Raw genomic sequence first — 20,548 nt, forward strand, 5'->3', positions numbered from 1 at the left:
TTTCAAACAATTCAGGAAAGATGGATTTTTTCCCCCTATATGGTATATCCTATAAATACACTCCCACATGTGCAAGGACACTTTTAGCCATCTGGAAAAAAAAAAGTTGGATTCCTATTATACAACTTATACCAAAATAAATTTCAGATAGACTAAAGATTTAAATGTAAAAATTGAAACACTAGTGCTAGAAGGAAAGATACAATTTTAAATATTCTCTGAGTGGGGAAAACCTTTCAAAGTCCTAAAGAAGCCATTAAAGGAAGGACTGTGAATTTAACTACATAAAAATAAAAAATGTCTGTACAGGGTGCCTGGGTGGCTCAGTCAGTGAAGCATCCAACTTTTGATCTTGGCACAGGTCAAGATCTCACGATTCATGAGATGGAGATGTGACATGGAGCCCTACATTGATTAGGCTCTATGCTGACAGCTTGCTTGGGATTGTGTCTCTCCCTCTCTCTTCCCCTCCCCCACTCACAGCCCTCTCCTTTTCTCTCTTTCAAAATAAATAAACTTTAAAAAATGCTTAAAAAAACGAAAAAATGCATGCGCAAAAGAAAAATCGTAAAACACAGGAGGACTGGGTGTGGAGTCAGAAGACACAGAAAGTCAGTATTTCAGTTCAGCTGTGCCAGCCTCTAAGCTGTGCTTAGCTGCTTTCTTCTCTATAATGGGGCAGAGTCTCTCCCACAAGCTTGTCATGAAGATCCAATGTGAATGCATACAAAGCCTTTTGCCATCTGTGCTGAGTTACATGCATTTGTGGTAGTGTTATAGGAAGAGGAGGCTGCCAGCTGACTCCTGTAGCCTGGGATAGGAGTGGGTCAGGCAGTGATCAATCAGTATATCTGTGGTTGGGAGCCTCTTCCATTTAAGACTTTAGGGAAAGTATCCACTATTCTCTAGGGAAGGGACTCTCCTTGAAGGCTGCCTGGTCTGGCTATCAGCCAGGCAATTTCCCCACAGTAGACTACCCCTACGGCACGATCGGCTCCTGCACCTCCAAATAACCTTCCCCAGCCACCTGCTTCTGGTGTCTCCCAGTCCAGCTTAGAGAGTCATACTTTATGCAGAGATATGTTAACTAAGAAAATACAAATTATCCTAGAAGCAATACGTTAAGCATTTTGAGTTATTTGAGTGATACAAGCATTTTGGCCAAGAGCAAGGAGAGCACGTGTCATTGGTGTATGGGAGGTGGCCGGCATGACACATGTATGTATGGCCAGTAGGCATCAAGTCTGAATTCTAGTCCCAGTTCTGGTGTTTGACTTAATATCCAAACTTGGAGAAGTCAACCTTTCTTCCTGGGCCTCTTTTTCCCCCTCTCTGAACCAGGAAGTGTTTGGACTAAATGCTCTAGTTTGATTTGTTAGTTCATTCATTAATTCATTCTACAAATGTTTATTAAGTACGTACTCTGTGCTGGGTCCTGTTGTAATTGCTTGGGATATAGCAATGAACAAAACAGACAAAAAACTCTGCCCTTGTGGAACTTACATGTTAGTGGGAGGATACCATCAATAAATAAGAAATATAATCATTAAATTATATAATATTTGAGAGGTATACGTGCCTTAGGAAAATAAAAATAGACTAAGGGATATTCAGAATGTGTGTAGTTGTTGGAATTTAAAAGGCTCCACTGAGAAGGTGACATTTGAACAGAGATTTGAAGGCAATGAAGGAGTTAGCCAACTGGGTATCTTAGGAAAGAACATTCCAGATGGAGGAAACGGCCAGTGAAAAGGCCCTGAGGCAGGAGTATCTTGACAAGTATGAGAAAAGAATTAGTTCAGAGAGGTAACATAATGGACAGTGGGAATATATCATAGTAGGCCTTATAGGCCCTTGCAAAATCTTTGGATTTTAATCTGCATGAGATGAAGAGCTGTTGGAGGGTTTTATTCCTTCGTTTTAATATTTTTGTAGAGCAGTTTTAAGTCCACAGCATATCTGAGCAGAAGATTCAGAGATTTCTCATATACCACTGTTCCCACACACGCATCGTCTCCCCCATTATCCACACCCCCCACCAGAGTGATACATCTGTTTTAGTGACACATCCTCACCCAGAGTGCCTAGTTTACACTGGGGTTCACTCTTGATATTGTCCATTTTATGGGTTTGGGCACATGTATAATGACATGTATCACCATTCTAGTATCACACTCAGTATTTTCACTGGCCTAATAATCCTCTGCGCTGTTCGGAGGGTTTGGAGTGAAGCAATGTTATGTGATGTTCGTTTTTGGAATTATGAGATCTCACTAAATTTGAGGAAAGAGTTAAGAGGGCTCAAAAACCAAGACTGTTGCCTATTTTGCCTTCAGGGATCCTGCTGGTCCCCAGGCTGATATAAAGTTCCCCCCACTTCCTCCTGGTGTCTGCCTCTGCTATAGAATCCCATTATTCCTCTAGGGGGTGGTGCTGCCTCACACACAGGACACCTCCCTGTTTTCATCTGTTCCCAGAACCACTGGCCCTTTTCCTGGGACCTTGTCAGTGAAATCACTCAGGAGTAGAGAAAACTGGAGCACCCCCTCCCCATCATCAGGGACACCCTCCAGCTTGCTCACCTTCTCTGGCAAATCCTCCCTGCTTTGTTAGGACTGTCAGGGACCAATGGAGTGAGGCTGGCCTGCAGACCTGTGCCTCAGTACTCTTCATCTTGCCATTTCTGGGAGGCGATGAGTGTGAAGAACAAAGAGAGAGCTGGGGCCTTCTTTCATGCATTATGCTTCCCTGTCATTTAAGTTTTTTAAATGTTTATCATTTATCATTTTATCATTTAAACATTTTGATGATATTCACTCATGAAGACAAATCGAGGGAAGGGAGAAGAAAGGGTCACACACATATGTTCTGGTCCTACCCCCTCCAAGGCAGCACTGGGCATTGTCTGCTGCTGCCTCAGGCAGAGTTCCGACTCTGCCTCGTTTTCAGAAAACGATTGCACCTCCTTCTCTTCCTGGAGTTGAACACCATCTACAAAAAATCGACCATCTTCACTTCCTCCTCCTCCCTCCCTATCTCGCACATCTGTCACCTAAAATTGTCAATTTTATTCTATCTAATGTTACAAATGTACTCATCCCCCTTTTATGCACACCTTCATTGACTTTGTATATCCCCAAGGTAGCAAATATGAAAAGCCAGAAGAGTCAAATGGGTGATACAACTGGGTGAAGAAGGCCAGTGTGTGACGCAAGAGAGAGGGGGTGGAGACTGTGGTGAACTAACTAGAAAGAATATCAGTGAAACCTGAGCAATTGTTTCTGAGCTCCAGCCTGGCGCGGTCATGTGGGAAGGCACATCCAAGTGGGGCAAGTTTTTAAAAACCAGAAATCTGTTGTTGTTGTTGTTGTTGTTGTTGTTGTTGTTTTGAGAGAGAGGGAGAGAGCACAAACGTGGGAGGGGCAGAGAGAGAGGGAGATACAGAATCTGAAGCAGGCTCCCGGATGTGAGCTGTCTGCCCAGAGCCTGACGCGGAGCTCGAACCCATGAACCGTGAGATCATAATCCGAGCCAAAGTCGGACATTCAACTGACTGAGCCACCCAGGCGACCCTGTTGCTGTTTGTTGTTTGTTTGTTTGTCTGTTTTTTAATGTTTTTGTTTATTTTTGAGAGAGAATAAGAGAGAGCATGAGCAGGGAGCAGGCAAAGAGAGAGGGAGACACAGTATCCAAAGCAGGCTACAGGCTGAGCCATCAGCACAGAGCCTGACGCAGGGCTCGAACTCATGAACTGTGAGATCATGACCTGAACTGAAGTCGGATGCTTAACTGACTGAGCCACCAAGGTGCCCCTGTTTGTTGTTTTTAAGGTGAAATGTACCAAGTTAATATTGGCAACTAATTTTTTTTTTAATTTTAAACAGTAAGTAGACCACCACAACGGGCAGCATGCAGCTGCTGACTTTTGACCACCAGTTTGAACCATCATCCCAGCTAAGGCTACTGATATGATTTCTTCTTTGGTCTCTGGCCTCCACCTTCTCTCGCTTCCATGCACTGTGCTCACTGCCTCTGGAGCATCTCCCCAATCGCCAGGTCACATCAGCTCATTCCACTGCTTGACACCTCCCTTACCTCTCTCCCCCCAGGTTATCCAGGAGACCAAGTCCAGACAACTGAGGCAGACTGCCAGACTTCTCCCTTTCTGCTGCAAGGCCCCCTCCACTCTCTACTGTGCTCTCCCCTGGCACACATCACTCCTTTGTCACCTGCCGAGGTTTCCCTGTGCACCTCTATTCAGCCTGTTGTAATGTCTATTCATGTGTGTCTCCTGCACTAGAGTATGATGGTGATCACTTCTTATTCATCTGTGTTATTCATCTGTGTTATTCATACCTGCCAATCAGAAGGTAGCTGGCAAACATTTTTTTTTAAATAAATTAAAAAGACGAATGAATGATGATTGTTAGCCAAGTAAGGTAGAACTGTCTTAAGGTTGTTTATTTCCCGCCCCATTTATACGTAACTAAGACCTGAGCATCCTTCTGATAAAGACAGTTTTCTTCTTTCCCTTCATTGGTCCCAGCCCCCAGGGTGCAGAGGTGTTGAAGACAAGTGCTCTGGGACCCAGGGCAATCTGGCCCTCTGTTCTAGCCTGATGTTCTTATGGGCAGGTCTCTGGAGTCTCTGGTGCTTCCTTAATTCTCTTATTCTTGAGTTTTGTTTTGTGAGGAAGTTTCCTTAGAGAATCTGAAAAGGGAAGGTCAAACACAGTCCTGATAACATCACAAAGAGTAAGAGAATCTCAGGCTGTAACATTCGGGGGATATGATAAGGACAGAAAGGAAGAACAACACAATCTTATCTTAACTTGCAACCTCTGTCCCTCTTTTCTCAAAGAACCCTGTGGCAGAGGAAGATGGTATCACCCTAATTTACAGATGAAGGATCTCACCCAAGCACAGAGTAAGGAAATAGCCCACCCAAAGCCCAAGGCAAGTTAGGGGCACAGTCAGGACTATACCATGTGTCTTGACTCTGATTCTTCCCCGCACCCCTCTCAAGTTTCATGCCCCAGGTCCCAGGACTTTGCTGCCAGACTGTTTGCAAACACCACCGCCATCTTTTTTCGTAAAAACGGACTAATGAACATAGAGTCAAAGAAACACCACATGGGGTACATTTAATATCATGAATAGACTCAGTGATTGACCTTAGCCCATTCCTGGTGGGCCCGCCTAATAGTGTGTGTTTTGTCATATTACCACAATGTGAAGAACACAACCTCGGCTCTAATGTATCCCAAACAAATGTTTAACGTGAATTCACCAAGACTTTTTATCTAAAGAGGAACAAGCTTTAAAAATGCCAAAAGGAAGCAACAAGAATCAAAAGTGGAACATTCGGCAGATCAGTGGTCTGATCTCCTCAACAAGTCAGGGTGTAAAAAAGAGGACATTGTTAGGTTAAAAGAGATGGAAGGGGCATAACCAGGGCAATTCATGCTTGAGAAACCAGCGCAAAAAATATCTTTGACTACTTGGAAAATTTGAATATGAAGTATTTAATCCAACAATGAGATGAAATGAAAACGTTGACATGGAAGGTTGATCTAATTAACTGAAAAAAGCAAGTTCCAAGCAAAATCCTACACACAGCGAGGTCTCATTTGGCTAAAATACAGGTATTTATATGCATAAAAAACATCTGGAAAGTGCTAGCAGTAGTGATAACAATGTGGTGTTTATATTTGCTTATTTTTGTTTATCGGTATTACCCAATTTTCTATGCTATGCTTCTGTTTATAGGTAGGAATAAAATGTTATTTTAAGAATTACATTAAAAAAAAAAAGAATTACATGAAAGCCAAAGTTCTTAACCTACCATGCAAGGCTTTTTCCTATTATCCCCCCACCCCCCCACCCCCCCAGACCCTTCTATCCTCCCCTCCTCCCCATCCTGCACTTCTCCAACCTGCTCTTCCATTCACCTCCAGGCTCCGGACTGTACGCTCATTGCCCCTCACCTCTGCACACACCTTTCCTCTCTCCTCCTACTCTTCCTTCCCCCCTCCTTTCCTTTTCCCTTTCTTTAAAGCCTGTCCCAGAGTTACTTCCTCCAGTCAGCCTGTCCCACCCTTTGCCCTATGGCTTCAGATTGCTCATTTGTGCAAGGGGGACAATAATACCCTCCTCATGAGGATGTTGCAGGCGTTAAGTGAAATAAAGAGATACAGGGCACCTGGTACAGGGAAAGGCTGACCCCAAAAGCCCAGACCTCACTTTCCTGATCTGATTCATGAGCTGCTTGGCCTACATTATCTTAATGACGTCCTGGCCTTCATCCCATTGTATGTGGGGTCCCCGGAGCCAGATCCAGAAGAGGGAGGGGTATGTGGCTCCCACATCTCTTTGCACCTCAGTGCACAGGAGGGGGCCTTCGTAGGTTCCAACCTTGGCTGGGACCCCTCGCTGGAAAGTCTGTCCCTAACCCCACAGCCTCCATCCAGTGGGCCAAGCAGTGCAGTCACTGCAGAGACCAAAGCTGCTGGGAAGGCCATCCCCAGTCCATCTGACTCGACTTTCTCCCCGCCTTGGGAATGAACCACTCCCTTACCCCGTAGCCACCTGAAACAGGGAGTAGGCACCCTGCCCCTGTTTGGAGCCCCCACTCTTGGCTGCTAGAAACTGTCTCTGCTTCTAGTCTTGTGGGAAAGCGCCTTCATTTAAACTGTTAACTGAAAAATGCAGGAACCAAAACTATATATCACGAGACCTCCGGAGGGAAATCATACAGAACACTGAAGGCAACACACCCAAATGTTACCTGTCATGGTCTCTGGGTGATGGGTGATTTTCCCCTCTTGTGTTTTATACTTATCTGTACATTTCAAACTTTCTATGATAAACATGCCTGCAGGGAGGGGGACAAAACAGAGAAAAGAAAAAAGTGCAGAAGAGGAAGGAGAATGGACAGAAAGAGAAATAGAGGGCTAAAAAGAAGATGGGAAGGGAAACGTGTCAGGTTGCTGGGGGCGGGTGGGGGGGGGGTAGGGGGCATGTGGCACCGTGGGCGAGACCCCTCCTCCAGACATGGTTCCCACATGGAAGGGGCATTACCTTTCATGACCTGGATCTGGGATCTTGGCTCCCCCAGCAGGGAGGCCTCTCGGCCAGGGGACTGCATCTTGGACAGCCTCTCCTTCATGCCGCTGATGTTGCCGTGCAGCCCCCAGGCACTGCAGAGCTTGGGCAGACTGTCTTCCTGGTTGGCCAGCAAGGAGCTTTCCGGGGTGTCCAGGGGACAGAATGCCACCTGCAATGGGCCCATAATGTTTAGGAGAGTATGGAGAAGACAGGCCCCATACTCCAGAGCCCCAGCCCTGCCCTTGTTAGGAAATTACTGTGGTCTGGCTGCACCTCACACGTGCCTAGTCAGCAGGAACAAAGGGTCACAGATGTGGGAGAGAAACAGAGACACTGAGGCCAGGCTGCCAACTGTCTCTTATTGGGTGGTTCTTTACTTTGATATACGTCCTCCAACTCTTAGCGTTATAGTATCTTTTTCTGTTTGTTTCAAGTTTGTATTCAAATTCTAGTTAGCTGGGGCTCCTGGGTGGGTCAGTTTAAGCATCCGACTTTGGCTCAGGTCATGATCTCACGGTTTGTGAGTTTGAGCCCTGCATTGGGCTCTCTGCTGTCAGCACAGAGCCCGCTTCAGATCCTCTTTCCCTCTCTCTCTCTCTGCTCCTCTCCCCCAAAATAAATAAACATTAAAAAGAAATTTAATAAATAAATAAATTCTGTTTAGTTAACATATAGTGTAGTATTAGTTTCAGGAGTAGAATTTAGTGATTTGTCACTTATATATAAGACCCAGTGCCCATCACAATAAATACCCTCCTTAATACCCATCACCCATCTAGCCTGTCCCCCACCCACCTCCCCTCCAACAAACAACCCTCAGTTTGTTCTCTATAGTTAAGAGTCTTAGGTTTGCCTCTCTTTTTTTTTTTCCTTTCCCACATGTTCATCTGTTTTTATTTTTTTGTTGTTGTTTATTTTTGAGAGATTGAGAGACAGAGCTTGAGTGGGTGAAGGGGCAGAGAGAGGGAGACACAGAATCCGAAGCAGGCTCCAGGCTCTGAAGCAGCTTCCTGGAGGGCTTTGAATTCACGAACAGGGAGGTCATTACCTGAGCCGAAGCCAGACATTTAACCAACTGAGCCACCCAGTCTTCCCTCATCTGTTTTGTTTCTTAAATTCCACGAGTGAGGGGCGCCTGGGTGGCTCAGTCAGTTGGGTGTCCAACTTCCGCTCAGGTCATGATCTCCCGGTTCCTGAGCCCCTAGTCGGGCTCTGTGCTGACCACTCAGGGTCTGGAGCCTGCTTCATATTCTGTGTCTCCCTTTCTCTCTGCTCCTCCCCCACTATGTTCTGTCTCTCTTCCCTTCAAAAATAAACATTATTATTTTTTAAGTTTATTTATTTATTTTGAGAGAGAATGAGAGAGGGAGCATGAGCAGGGGAGGGACAGAGAGGGAGGGAGAGGGGGAGAGAGAATTCCAAGCAGGCCTTGCACTGTCAGCCTAGAGCCCAATGCGGGGCTTGATCTAACAAACCGTGAGATCATGACCAGAGCCAAAATCAAGAGTCAGATACTTAACCAACTGAGCCACCCAGGTGCCCCCCAAAATAAACAAACATTAAAAAAAATTCCACGAGTGAAATCATATGGTAGTCTTTCTCGGACTGATTTATTTCACTTAGCATAATACACTCTAGCTCCATCCATATCATCACAAATGTAAGATTTCGTTCTTTTCTATGGCTAATATTCCGTTGTGTATATGTACCACATCTCCTTTATCCATTCATCAGTCACTGGACATTTGGGCTCTTTCCACAGTTTGGCTATTGTTGATAATGCTGCTATAAACTTCAGGGTGCAGACACATAGACCAATGGAATAGAATAGAAACCCCAGAACTAGACCCACAAACGTATGGCCAACTCATCTTTGACAAAGCAGGAAAGAACATCCAATGGCAAAAAGACAGTCTCTTTAACAAATGGTGCTGGGAGAACTGGACAGCAACATGCAGAAGGTTGAAACTAGACCACTTTCTCACACCATTCACAAAAATAAACTCAAAATGGATAAAGGACCTGAATGTGAGACAGGAAACCATCAAAACCTTAGAGGAGAAAGCAGGAAAAGACCTCTCTGACCTCAGCCGTAGCAATCTCTTACTCGGCACATCCCCAAAGGCAAGGGAATTAAAAGCAAAAGTGAATTACTGGGACCTTATGAAGATGAAAAGCTTCTGCACAGCAAAGGAAACAACCAACAAAACTAAAAGGCAACCAACGGAATGGGAAAAGATATTTGCAAATGACACATCGGACAAAGGGCTAGTATCCAAAATCTATAAAGAGCTCATCAAACTCCACACCCGAAAAACAAATAACCCAGTGAAGAAATGGGCAGAAAACATGAATAGACACTTCTCTAAAGAAGACATCCGGATGGCCAACAGGCACATGAAAAGATGTTCAACGTCGCTCCTTATCAGGGAAATACAAATCAAAACCACACTCAGTTACCACCTCACGCCAGTGAGAGTGGCCAAAATGAAGAAATCAGGAGACTATAGATGCTGGAGAGGATGTGGAGAAACAGGAACCCTCTTGCACTGTTGGTGGGAATGCAAATTGGTGCAGCCGCTCTGGAAAGCAGTGTGGAGGTTCCTCAGAAAATTAAAAATAGACCTACCCTATGACCCAGCAATAGCACTGCTAGGAATTTATCCAAGGGATACAGGAGTACTGATGCATAGGGGCACCTGTACCCCAATGTTTATAGCGGCACTCTCAACAATAGCCAAATTATGGAAAGAGCCTAAATGTCCATCAACTGATGAATGGATAAAGAAATTGTGGTTTATATACACAATGGAATACTACGTGGCAATGAGAAAAAATGAAATATGGCCTTTTGTAGCAACATGGATGGAACTGGAGAGTGTGATGCTAAGTGAAATAAGCCATACAGAGAAAGACAGATACCATATGGTTTCACTCTTATGTGGATCCTGAGAAACATAACAGAAACCCATGGGGGAGGGGAAGGAAAAAAAAAAAAAAAAAAGAGGTTAGAGTGGGAGAGAGCCAAAGCATAAGAGACTGTTAAAAACTGAGAACAAACTGAGGGTTGATGGGGGGTGGGAGGGAGGGCAGGGTGGGAGGGAGGGGAGGGTGGGTGATGGGTATTGAGGAGGGCACCTTTTGGGATGAGCACTGGGTGTTGTATGGAAACCAATTTGACAGTAAATTTCATATATTAAAAAATAAAAAAAATAAAAAAATAAAAAAAATAAAAAAATAAAAAAAAATAAATAAAATAAAATGAGTCTCGTAAAAAAAAATAAAATAAAAAAAAAATAAACTTCAGGGTGCATGTGCCCCTTCGAATCTGTATTTTTGTATTCTTTGGTAAAACACCTAGTAGTGTAATTGCTGGAACATACGGCAGTTCTATTTTTAACTTTTTGAGGAACCTCCATACTGTTTTCCAGAGTGGCTGCACCAATTTGCATTCCCACCAACAATATAAGAGAGATCCCCTTTCTCCGAATCCTCGCCAACACCTGTTGTTTCCTGTGTTGTTAATTTTAGCCATTCTGACAGGTGTGAGCTGATAACCTCATTGTAGTTTTGATTTGTATTTCCCTGATGATGAGTGATGTTGAGCATTTTTTCATGTGTGTATTAGTCTAGAATTATAGAGTCTTATGCATTTCTTTGTAATGAAACAATGGTACTTATTTTAAAGTCCTTGACAAAATTAAAATTGAGAACCTGAAAATATCTTTTGAGATTTTCCTGGCCAGTGAAATCCAGATATCACTAAAATGGCAACTCCTTGTATTCAGAGGAGGAATCACTGAAACGACTCACCCATTCATGCTCAGAGGAAGAAATAGAGACCCAAGGGGGGAAAGGATTTTGTTAAAGCTGCCCAGCAAGAGTGAGGTGCCAGTCAGAGGAGGGCTTTCCTCTGAACCAGATGTTTGAACCTGGCTCTTCCCTCTACTTGATATGTGGTCTGGGTCAAGCTCTCTGCATTTGGTATCTTCATTTACACACTGTGAACACTATTTCTAGTTACCATGTAGGGTTATTTTTTTTTTTCCTAAATTGTTTACTTTTGAGAGAGAGAAACAGAGTGTGAGCAGGGGAGGGGCAGAGAGAGTAGGAGACACAGAATCTGAAGCAGGCTCCAGGCTCTGAGCTGTCAGCACAGAGCGAGATTCAGGGCTCAAACCCATGAGACATGAGATAATGACCTGAGCCGAGGTCAGACGCTTAACTGACTGAGCCACCCAGGTGCCCCAGGGTTACTTTTGAAGATCACGGGAGGGAACATAAAGTGCTGGAACATAGAAACTGTTACCCATGATTATTATTTTGAATTAGTGATTCTCAGAGTGTGCTCTGTGAGCCCTTGGGGGCCCCTGAAATATTTTGACCTCACTGACCCCCTGAAAAGTGGGGTCTACCCAAAGTGCAAGAGAGAAACCAATGGAGTCTAATGTAAGCCAGTGTGAAAAAGTCATTGATACAAATCTGAAAAGGCTACATACTGTGTGATTCCAACTGTATGACACTCTGGAAAAAGTAAAAACATTGAGACAGTAAAAAGATCAATGATTGCCAGGAGTTTGGAGGGAAAGAATGAAAGGATGAATACGGGGAGGACAGGGCATTTTAAGGCAGCAAAACTATTCTGTATGCTTTGTAATGGTGGATACATGTCATTATGCAGTTGTCAAAACCTATTGAATGTACAACACAAAGAGTGGGCCCTAATGTAAGCTACGGACATTATTTAGTTAATAATGTGTCAATACTGGATCACCAATGGTAACAAATGTACCTCTCTAATGCAAGATGCTAATAATAAGGAAAACAAGAGGGGGTAGTATATGGGAAACATCTGAACTTTCTACCCAATTTTTTTGTAAACCTAAAAGTGCTAAAAAACGAAAAAGAAGTATTTTATAACGTTCATTCATATGGTTTCAGATTCCACATTGCTACTAAGTAGCTGCCACTTGTTGAGTTTTGGTGTGGTAGCAAAGAAAAATATACAGGGGCATCTGGGCGGCTCAGCAGGTTAAGCGTCCAACTCTTGCTATCAGCTCAGGTGCCGATCTCACTATCATGAGAGTTGAGCCCCGCATTGGGCTATTCACCAAACATGGAGTCTGCTCTCTCTTTCTCTCTGCCCCTCTCCCTTGCTCTCTCTTTCTCTCAAAGTAAATAAATTTAAAAAAATATCCATAACTATCTGAAAATGCTAATAAAATATTCCTCTCTTCTCTAACTATACAGTTGTGCAAGTCTGGGTTTTCATCATGTACTTAAGCCAAATCACATATCATAAGAGATTGTAGAAGCAGATATGAGAACACAGCTGAGCTGTCTTCTATTAAGCCAGACACTAAAGAGATTTGCAAAAATGTAAAACAATGCTATTCTTCTCACTAATTTTTTTGGTTTTGGAAAATACAGATATTTCTTGTAAAAATTATTTATGTTAAAATGTAGTGGGCTCCTTGCTTTTATTTTTAATTGGATTAGTAAGTACTTATTTTGAATTTTTTCTTTAGTTTTAATTTCAGATGAGGCAAATATCGATTGATATAACCTACATAAATGCTTTTGGGGCTTCTCAATGGTTTTTTAAGAGAGTGAACATGACCTGAAACCAAAATGTTTGAGAGTCACTGTTTTTGACCAAAGCCAGGCCAGGCTGTTGCTAGTCCTTGGAGCCTTCCCCAAGCTGGCTGTGCCTTTCTGCCTGGCCTCAACCGTCCCCACCTATAGCTCCTCAGGAAGGTCCCTGCCCTTGTTAACATCAGGGTGTTGGTGTGGAGAGTAAGTATCAAGAACTTGAAGTTGAGCCTCTGCCCTTTTTAGCCCCACTTCGCCCCCTATAGGGGTAAAGGTAGGGGCAGTGGGGTCTTCCTGAGCCAGTGAGTGTGGAAATGACTGGAAGGATGCTGGTGGTATCAGAGGGACCTTCAGCCCCAGGCCTCCCCCCACAATCCAAGAATATACCAGCCAACCCTCAGCCAGGCCTGGGGAGGAGCTTTCCTGAGCGCCTCACCAGGAACTTAGCTGTCTGGTTGCTCTTGGTGTACTTGTAGAGCCTGCGAAGCTGTTTTGCCTCCAGTTCTGAGAAGAGAGAGACAAATCGCCAGAGCATCCTGCAGGGGAGAAACCAAGGCTGAGGGAGGCAGAGCACAGCCCCTCTCCCTTCAGCATTTGTCTTGTGTCCAGGACCCACCCAGGGAGAAATGGACCACATGCTGCCTCCTTGGATTTCGCTGGGGACGTGGAGAGGTGGAAATTTGCTAGACCTTGAATACCCCAACCTGGTGATGGGTACCCACACCACACAGCAGTTGTTCAATCAGAGGTCATTCTCCAGAGTCAGGAGAGTCCACTGTGTATGTAGCTGCCATGAATCAATGCTGCCCTGAGTAACTAGAGATCCCATTCTCTCCACCCCCTCTTCACCATGCTCACTCTAGCATCCTGACTCTTTCACATAAAGATGAAAGAATGAAGGACTCAGGGATCTTGACTGAGGTGGGACCTTGAATCGGGGGTGGGAAAGGTATGTGGCCCAGGAGTGGGAATAGTGGGAAGGGCAAGGAGGCTGCCCTACTTCCTCCAGTGCTTGATTTCCCAGGTTCGGCAGTAGTGTTGCAGAAAGGTGTTGATGTGGTCCCCTAGGGCCACCAGGCTCTGCTTCATGTACTTTAGCTTCTTCTTTTGAGGAAGGTCCCTGGGCAGGTGCAACTTTCGCAGGAACTTCTTCAGTGGTCTTAGATATTCTTTGCACTGAGGAGGCAACAGGTCAAGTGAGGGGTCATAGGAGAAAAGAGGCAGATGGGCAGCCCCAAGTAACCAGAAGCCTTTATGAGGCAGGAAGTGTTAAGCGGGTTAAGTAAGGAGGCTCCAGTCAAGCTCCTGCCCCACTTCCTTCCCAAGAGCATGACAAGTGGGACAATAAGCTATGGTTCTGAGGCCTGCCAATTCTGATCCAGGTCTCCTGACCTGTAGGGAACAAGAGACAGGGTCCTGGGCTGGCCCCTTACAATTTTGAAGGTGTCCTGGTCCAGACCCTTGGCATGGCGTACAAGTGAGTCTCCAGAAGGGGTGGTGCGGGAGCTCTTCTCTAAGTAGGGTGCATCTGTCACCTGGGAAGAGGCAGGAGGCAATGGTCAGCTGGGGAGCTTAGGCAGGTGCTCTTGAGGGGCAGTGCTAGGCAACCAGTGATCCAAATTCCAGCCAAAGCCCTTCTCCATTTTCCCTGAGGACACTTTCTTGGCCCAGTCCTAAAGCAGTAAGCCCTAGCAAAGAAACCCATCCCTGAACATCCCTGCTTAGGAAACCTAGAATGCCCTACCCATTTCTTTTATAATAATTATAGCACAGAATAGTAGTTAATTGTACAAATCACTTGATAAACACGAACTCATTTTATTCTCCCACAAATTCTGTGAGGTTAGATATCATTATCCCTGGTTACAGATAAGAACACTTTGAGGCGCCAAGAGATGTAAGAAACTCCTTGGGGGAATGAGCAAGGAGTCATTTATTCATTCATTCAAACAAACATTTACTGAGGGCCTAAGCCCCAGGACCACCTCTAACCTTTAGCATCATGCCATGTTAACAGGCACTCAGAAAACCATGTGACAGTGATGGTGATGAGGAGGAGATTTCTGACAGCAAAAGTGGGCCCCCCAAAAGCTGAAAATTAATGAAGACAAAGTGACTACGAAATAATACTTAAAGTCAGAGCACAGGATTAAACTGACATGGTGGGATTTGCACCTGACCTTTCAAAAGCCTCTCAGAAAAGGGAGCATTAATTCCTGCTTGTGCTCAGGGGGAACAAGGAAGATCCCGGCCCAGACCACTCTGAAGGGAGAGACCAGGGAAACGGAGGAAAGTAGATGGAGAGAGTATGTATCTTAGGCTCCTCCAGGCCCCAGAGAGAGGGGACTCTGGCCGATCAAATCTATAAACACACCCCTCACACCACACAACCACACACACAGACCATGACACAAGTGTACACACACACACACACACACACACACACACACACATGCCCTTGTGTCTCCATAACCAACAATCATCTTGCCAGGAATACACGTCTTTGATAAACTTGTGTTTGAATGAATTATCCTTTTGTTCTTTTGGTCTCTTGCTAACTTGTGTACATCAACATTTTTCCTTCTTCTTTCCTTCCCTTAATTTCATGTTCTCTGCTTTCCAAGACTAGCCCCTCAAGGACCTTCTTTCTTCCCTCCCTCACATCCCTCACCCCACTTCACCTTCTTTAGGGGCTTGTCTCCTTCACCCCCTTGCCCATTTGAGGCCTCCATCTCAACAGGTGCACTGGGGGGCTCCAGAGTGGCACTCCTTATATCCCCTCAGGCTTCTGACCTACTGCTTCTGTGACCTGAGTGTCTCAGGGGGTGGGCAGGTTGGCTCCAGAACTCTGAGTGAAACCATGGCAACTGCCAACACAGAACCTAGCTCCCCTCCCCCTGCCAGGCCCTCATTCTTAGGGGTGGCCCATCCATCTTGTTCAACTGGGAACTGGAACAGGGAAGTGAGCAAGATGTGCCGGGTAGACCCAGGACTTTCTTAGAGCTCACAGCTGGCCAGGAGGGGCTGGCACCCCTTCTCCCAGGAGAACTGTCAGAACCAGTGTTTGTGAACACTGGTAAGACTTGTGAAGTAATTTTCTTGCATGTGTACCATTCACGACTCCTCAGTCACACCGTGGGCCCTCTGAGATGAAGACCATGGTTTATAACATTTCTTTCTGGATTTGGGGCAAAGGACTAGAGGGTGCACCAAGAGAATTGAATACAGTAAATCTCTACTGAGATCTTCTCTTCTACGCCTCTGTAGCCTCCAGGAAGTTAATAAGTCGATTGTGTTGGGTGTTGGTTGAAGAGTGGTGGTGTTTTGAGGGAGTGTGCAAAAAATACAAGCCACCAGGTATTATCTCAATTAATCCTCACAACAGTCTTCTCTCAGGTGGTACCATCAGTGATCCCATTTCATAGAAGAGGAGCCCAGACGCATAGAGGTCCCGTGACTTGCACAGGTCGGCGGCCACTAAGTGGGGCGAGGGGCTTTCTGTTGGATCCCAACCACTCTAGCCTTTCCCACCGACACCGCCCTCCAAGGAGAGTAAGCGCTGCCGGCGGGGTCCCTGCGTCTCCCCGGCCCGTTCAGCCCGTGAGTTCTCGGAGGCGCGAAATCCGACCTCTCCCCTCACGCGGCCCCAGAGCCCGCTCGCGACCTCCACCGGCGCGCACCGCGGGGTACGGCGCTGATGGGACCGTTGCAGCCCCCGTGTACACAACCCGCATCTTCTTCCCTGCGACGCTGAAGTCCGTCTCCAGGCCGTTGCCCTCATGTCCTCTGCGCCCGGGGCCCGTCTCCTCCAAGTCCATACTTTCCACTTCCTCTCCTGCCTTCGCCCGCGCGGGGTCGGGTCGGATCGCCGTGGCCAAACGTGCCGGGCTAGTATTCCCCACCCTCCAGACCCCTCAAGGGTCGTCCCAGGCCTCCCTCTCGCCATCTGGCGGCGGTACCTGCACCTGATAGGGACATTGTGGCTCCTGATAGTCCTAGGGAATGTGGCTCTCCAAACTGGAAGGTGTGTTCTCTGAGCATTACTCCAGGACTATTTTGTGGCTATTAAGGAAAATTAGGGGCGCCTGAGTGGCTCAGGTCATGCTCTCACAGTTCCTGAGTTGGAGCCCCTCCACCGGGCTCTGTGCTGGCAGCTCAGAGTCTGGAGCCTGCTTCGGATTCTATGGCTCCCTCTGTCTCTCTGCCCCTCCGCTGCGCAATCTCTCTCTCTCTCTCTCAAATATAAAACATGAAAATGGACTTTAAAAAAAGAAGGAAAATTATATTTGCAAGAGTACGGGGAAAGGGGCTCTCTTACTCACTTCTGGGAATAATGCAAAATGTTAAATGTACATTCCCTTCGGCCCACAAATTCTACTTCCAGGAATTGGTCCCGAGAGAAAATGTATGTATGAGGACGGTTGCAGTGGTGACAATTTGGAAACAACTGAAGTGTCATCAGTAGGAAAGGGTAAATAAATTATGGGACACCTATACTTAAAAATACTACTCTATTAAATAGTAAACAAAATTAATTTTAAAAATGCCTTACCACCAAAATACTACTAATTATTAAAACATTATTTTATATTTATATAGTAATAATTAAAATTAAAAATGTTTTAATTTCAACTTTACATCTATATTTAACAAATGGGAAACAAGACCTAAAGCAGCATGTCTGGTATGATTCCATTTTTGAAAGTATGTAATTATACATGCATAGAAAAAGTCCTGAAGGATACACTTCAAAATGATTTTTCATTTTTTGGGCATATTGTCTGCATTTAAGAAATAATGAATATACTTTACATTTACAGTAAAAAAAAGAGCTGAGTCTGTTTTTAAAAGGAATAAATAACATCATTAAAAACGTGATATAATACTAAATTTAAACACAGAACACAAAAGAGTATTACATTATAACTCCTACTTAGATAAGTTGACATGAATATGGACCGACACTGGAAGAAAACAGTAAAAAGAAACAAGGAATTGAATATAGATATAGATGTTATATATCTATCCTTCCCCCTGCCCCAAATAATATTTACAATTGAGAAGGGGGAAGTAAGTCAGAATCTCAAAGCTTATCTGTCCCTGCCTGCTCCCTCAACCCACTCCACTTCTCTTCCCTCCAGAGCCTTCAGCAAGTCCTAGACTCTGGATGCCTGCCCTAGTCCCATAAGCATTTTATTATCAACCTTAGGGAGTAGCCTGAAGAGACCATTGAGTCTGACAGCAGCCAGGAATAATGGCTCAACACTCAACATTAAAACAAAATAAAAATCCATTGCCTTTGGGAGACAGTCTTCAAAATCCAACCAGTTAGCTGAAAATGACTCTAAAATGGCCGGTTAGCAAATCAACTCATTGACCTGAGTTATTCCTCCAATAGTTAATTTTGAAAACTCTATGTGCCATATACTTCAGGCAGGTGGATCTGGAGTGGAGAAGGTGGGGGTGAGGATGTTAATTTGTTCACCCTCTACTCCATGCAGGCTGGCATGTTTCTTAATGGCATGGGCCAGTTTCATAAACATCATGTCTCACTCATACCCTCTAGTGACCAGATAGAGCTCATGAAATTTTTGTTGTATACCCTGAATTCAGTGAACAGGGAAAACGACTCTTGGCATCCACTGCCTATGCATCCTCTCATAGACTTGAAGATCTTTCTTCAAAAAAAGCCTCTTGATCTTGTTCTGAATTGTCCAGTTATCCAATTAGAATTGTATCAAGTCTCCAAAAAAAGGAAGACCACTCAAACTCCCATCATAGCTGAAGTGCTGGGTCTGGAGGAAATGGGACAGTTCCCAGCTGAGGGCCAAGGCGTCCCTAATCCAAGGCGATGAAGGACTCTTATCACTACCTGAGGCAGAGTCTCTTAACATGGGGTTCACTGATAGACTTGAGGGAGTCAATAAACCCTTTGAAATTCTAACTAGCAAGTTATACGTGAGGACCTGTAGCCTTCATCAGGTAATCAGAGAGGTCTGTAGCCCTAAAGAAGTTAAGAACCAATGATCTAAGAGGTCTAACCTAAGGGTGTAGACCTTCTCAGCAGTGGTTTTTCAGATGAGTCTTTAAATCTGAGCTCTCGGAAGCCCTCAATTGTGAGAAATGCCAGAACACAGCTAATCTGGAAAGAAACAGGATAAAGGAAGAAGGCAAGGGGGTTATAGGCCTAACTATAACCATATTCCAGACCTAAACCAAGAAACCAGTGACAAACGAGAAAGCCAGTAAAATCGTTTACTGTGTCCAGTAAAGCTGAAGTACTGCATCCCCTGCCAGCAGCCTATGCCCATCCCTCACCAGTGGGAATGAAGCTCCTCCTGCACCAATCCCAGGGTGAGAGCCTGTCACGGTAGGGCCTATAGGCGTGACACCTTTCCCTCTCACCCTGGCAGGACATAGGCACATCTCTGCATGCTGGTCAGAAGCATCTCTTCATCTCTTCTCTGCTCAAAATAGTTCTCAAAAATATTTGGTACTTTTTCCTTCACTCCTATCTGATGTTTACTGTAGTTTTCCATTTATGGAGCCCTGTTTTAATTTCACTTTTTTTTTTTTTTTTTTTTTTTGTAGCAATGTTTTAATTTGGGCTTTATGTGCTCTAAAAATATCTTGTCAGGATATCAAAATAACACCACAGAATGGCAAACTCATAACTTCAAAGCATGTTTCTAAACAATTTAATGATATGCAAGCTTTCTGAGATGGTGTTAAATTGCTGAGCCTAATGATTTCCACTTGCCTCTCTCTGGAAGGTGTTCTTTCCTAAGATGGGAAGCAGGGAGACAGGCTGGAGAGAATTGTATAGTCAACAAATATTGGAGTTGGGAAGGATTTTGGAGAGAAAAAATGCCACCCCCAAATTTGCTACAAGTCATGCAAGTTCTCCCTGTAGGACTTACTCTCACCTCCTCTCCTTTAGGACACCACAGTTTTACCCCCTGCCCTCAGCCTAGATCTGGTGGTACTGGGGGGGCTAATATCAGGTTTTCCAGACTGAGAAAAATTCGAATGAGAAAAGTCACCTCATCTCAGACTTTCAGAATCTCCCAGGAAGGCCTAGGAACCAATATTTTAATAGGTCCCGGGGAATTCTTATCATCAGGCAAATTTGGAAGAGGCTATGTGGTGAGGTGAATCCCAAATTGGCCCTTGTTTAGATGCAATTGGATAAATTATGTTTTCAGTGTTGTGCCAGAGCTGGCTCTAACAGGCTTATGAGAGCAGATTACTAAATTTTCAGGAATTTTGCCAGCTGTTTGTTGAACAGACATTATTAAGTAATATTGAAAGCAGGGACTCGGATACATACTTGTACACCAGTGTTCATAGCACCATTATTCACAACAGCCAAAAGGTGGGTACAACCCAAATGTTCATCAACACATGAATGGGTAAACAAAACGTGGTATATACATACAATAGAATTTTATTCAGCCAAAAAAAGGAATGAGATTTTTATCTGTGCTGCCGGATGGATGACTCTAGCAAGCATTATGCTAAATGAAATAAGCCAGATACAAAAGAACAAAGATTGTATGATTCCACTCATATTAAATATCTAGCACAGGAAAATTCATAGAGACAGAAGTAGAACAGAAGTTACCAGCATGGGAGGAAGGAAGAATAATTACAGAGTTTCTGTTTGGGATGATAAAAAAAGTTCTGGAAATAGTGGTGGTAGTTATACAACACTGTGAGTATACTTAATGCCACTAAATTGTACACTTAATGAAGGTTAAAGTGGTAAATTTTATGCTATGTATAAGACAATAAAAAAGTTACTTCTGTAAAAATAAAATTAAATATCAACTTAAAATGAAAGAAATGAC

At 44.4% G+C, this 20,548-nt stretch overlaps 1 protein-coding gene across 2 annotated transcripts in view; it reads right to left on the minus strand.

Annotated features, from left to right (window-relative positions):
- The window catches only part of CHCT1 (CHD1 helical C-terminal domain containing 1), a 73,335-nt gene extending 57,804 nt beyond the window's left edge, over window positions 1-15,531 (minus strand). The window contains exons 1-6 of one of the 2 annotated variants that reach the window (XM_019431082.2): window positions 15,380-15,531; window positions 14,132-14,233; window positions 13,699-13,874; window positions 13,135-13,234; window positions 7,080-7,275; window positions 4,436-4,710 (exon numbers count right to left, since the gene is read on the minus strand). In XM_019431082.2, the coding sequence (XP_019286627.1) occupies window positions 4,625-4,710; window positions 7,080-7,275; window positions 13,135-13,234; window positions 13,699-13,874; window positions 14,132-14,233; window positions 15,380-15,430 (711 nt within the window). In that variant the 5' untranslated portion in view covers window positions 15,431-15,531 and the 3' untranslated portion in view covers window positions 4,436-4,624. Of the gene's footprint in view, window positions 1-4,435; window positions 4,711-7,079; window positions 7,276-13,134; window positions 13,235-13,698; window positions 13,875-14,131; window positions 14,234-15,379 lie in introns of those variants that run through there. The other variant, XM_019431083.2, reaches the window with a different exon arrangement.
- Window positions 15,532-20,548: the final 5,017 nt, after the last annotated feature.

This window comes from Panthera pardus, unplaced genomic scaffold (assembly GCF_024362965.1).
Source record: "Panthera pardus isolate Hobbes unplaced genomic scaffold, ASM2436296v1 HiC_scaffold_3, whole genome shotgun sequence".
NCBI classification, from domain to species: domain Eukaryota; kingdom Metazoa; phylum Chordata; class Mammalia; order Carnivora; family Felidae; genus Panthera; species Panthera pardus.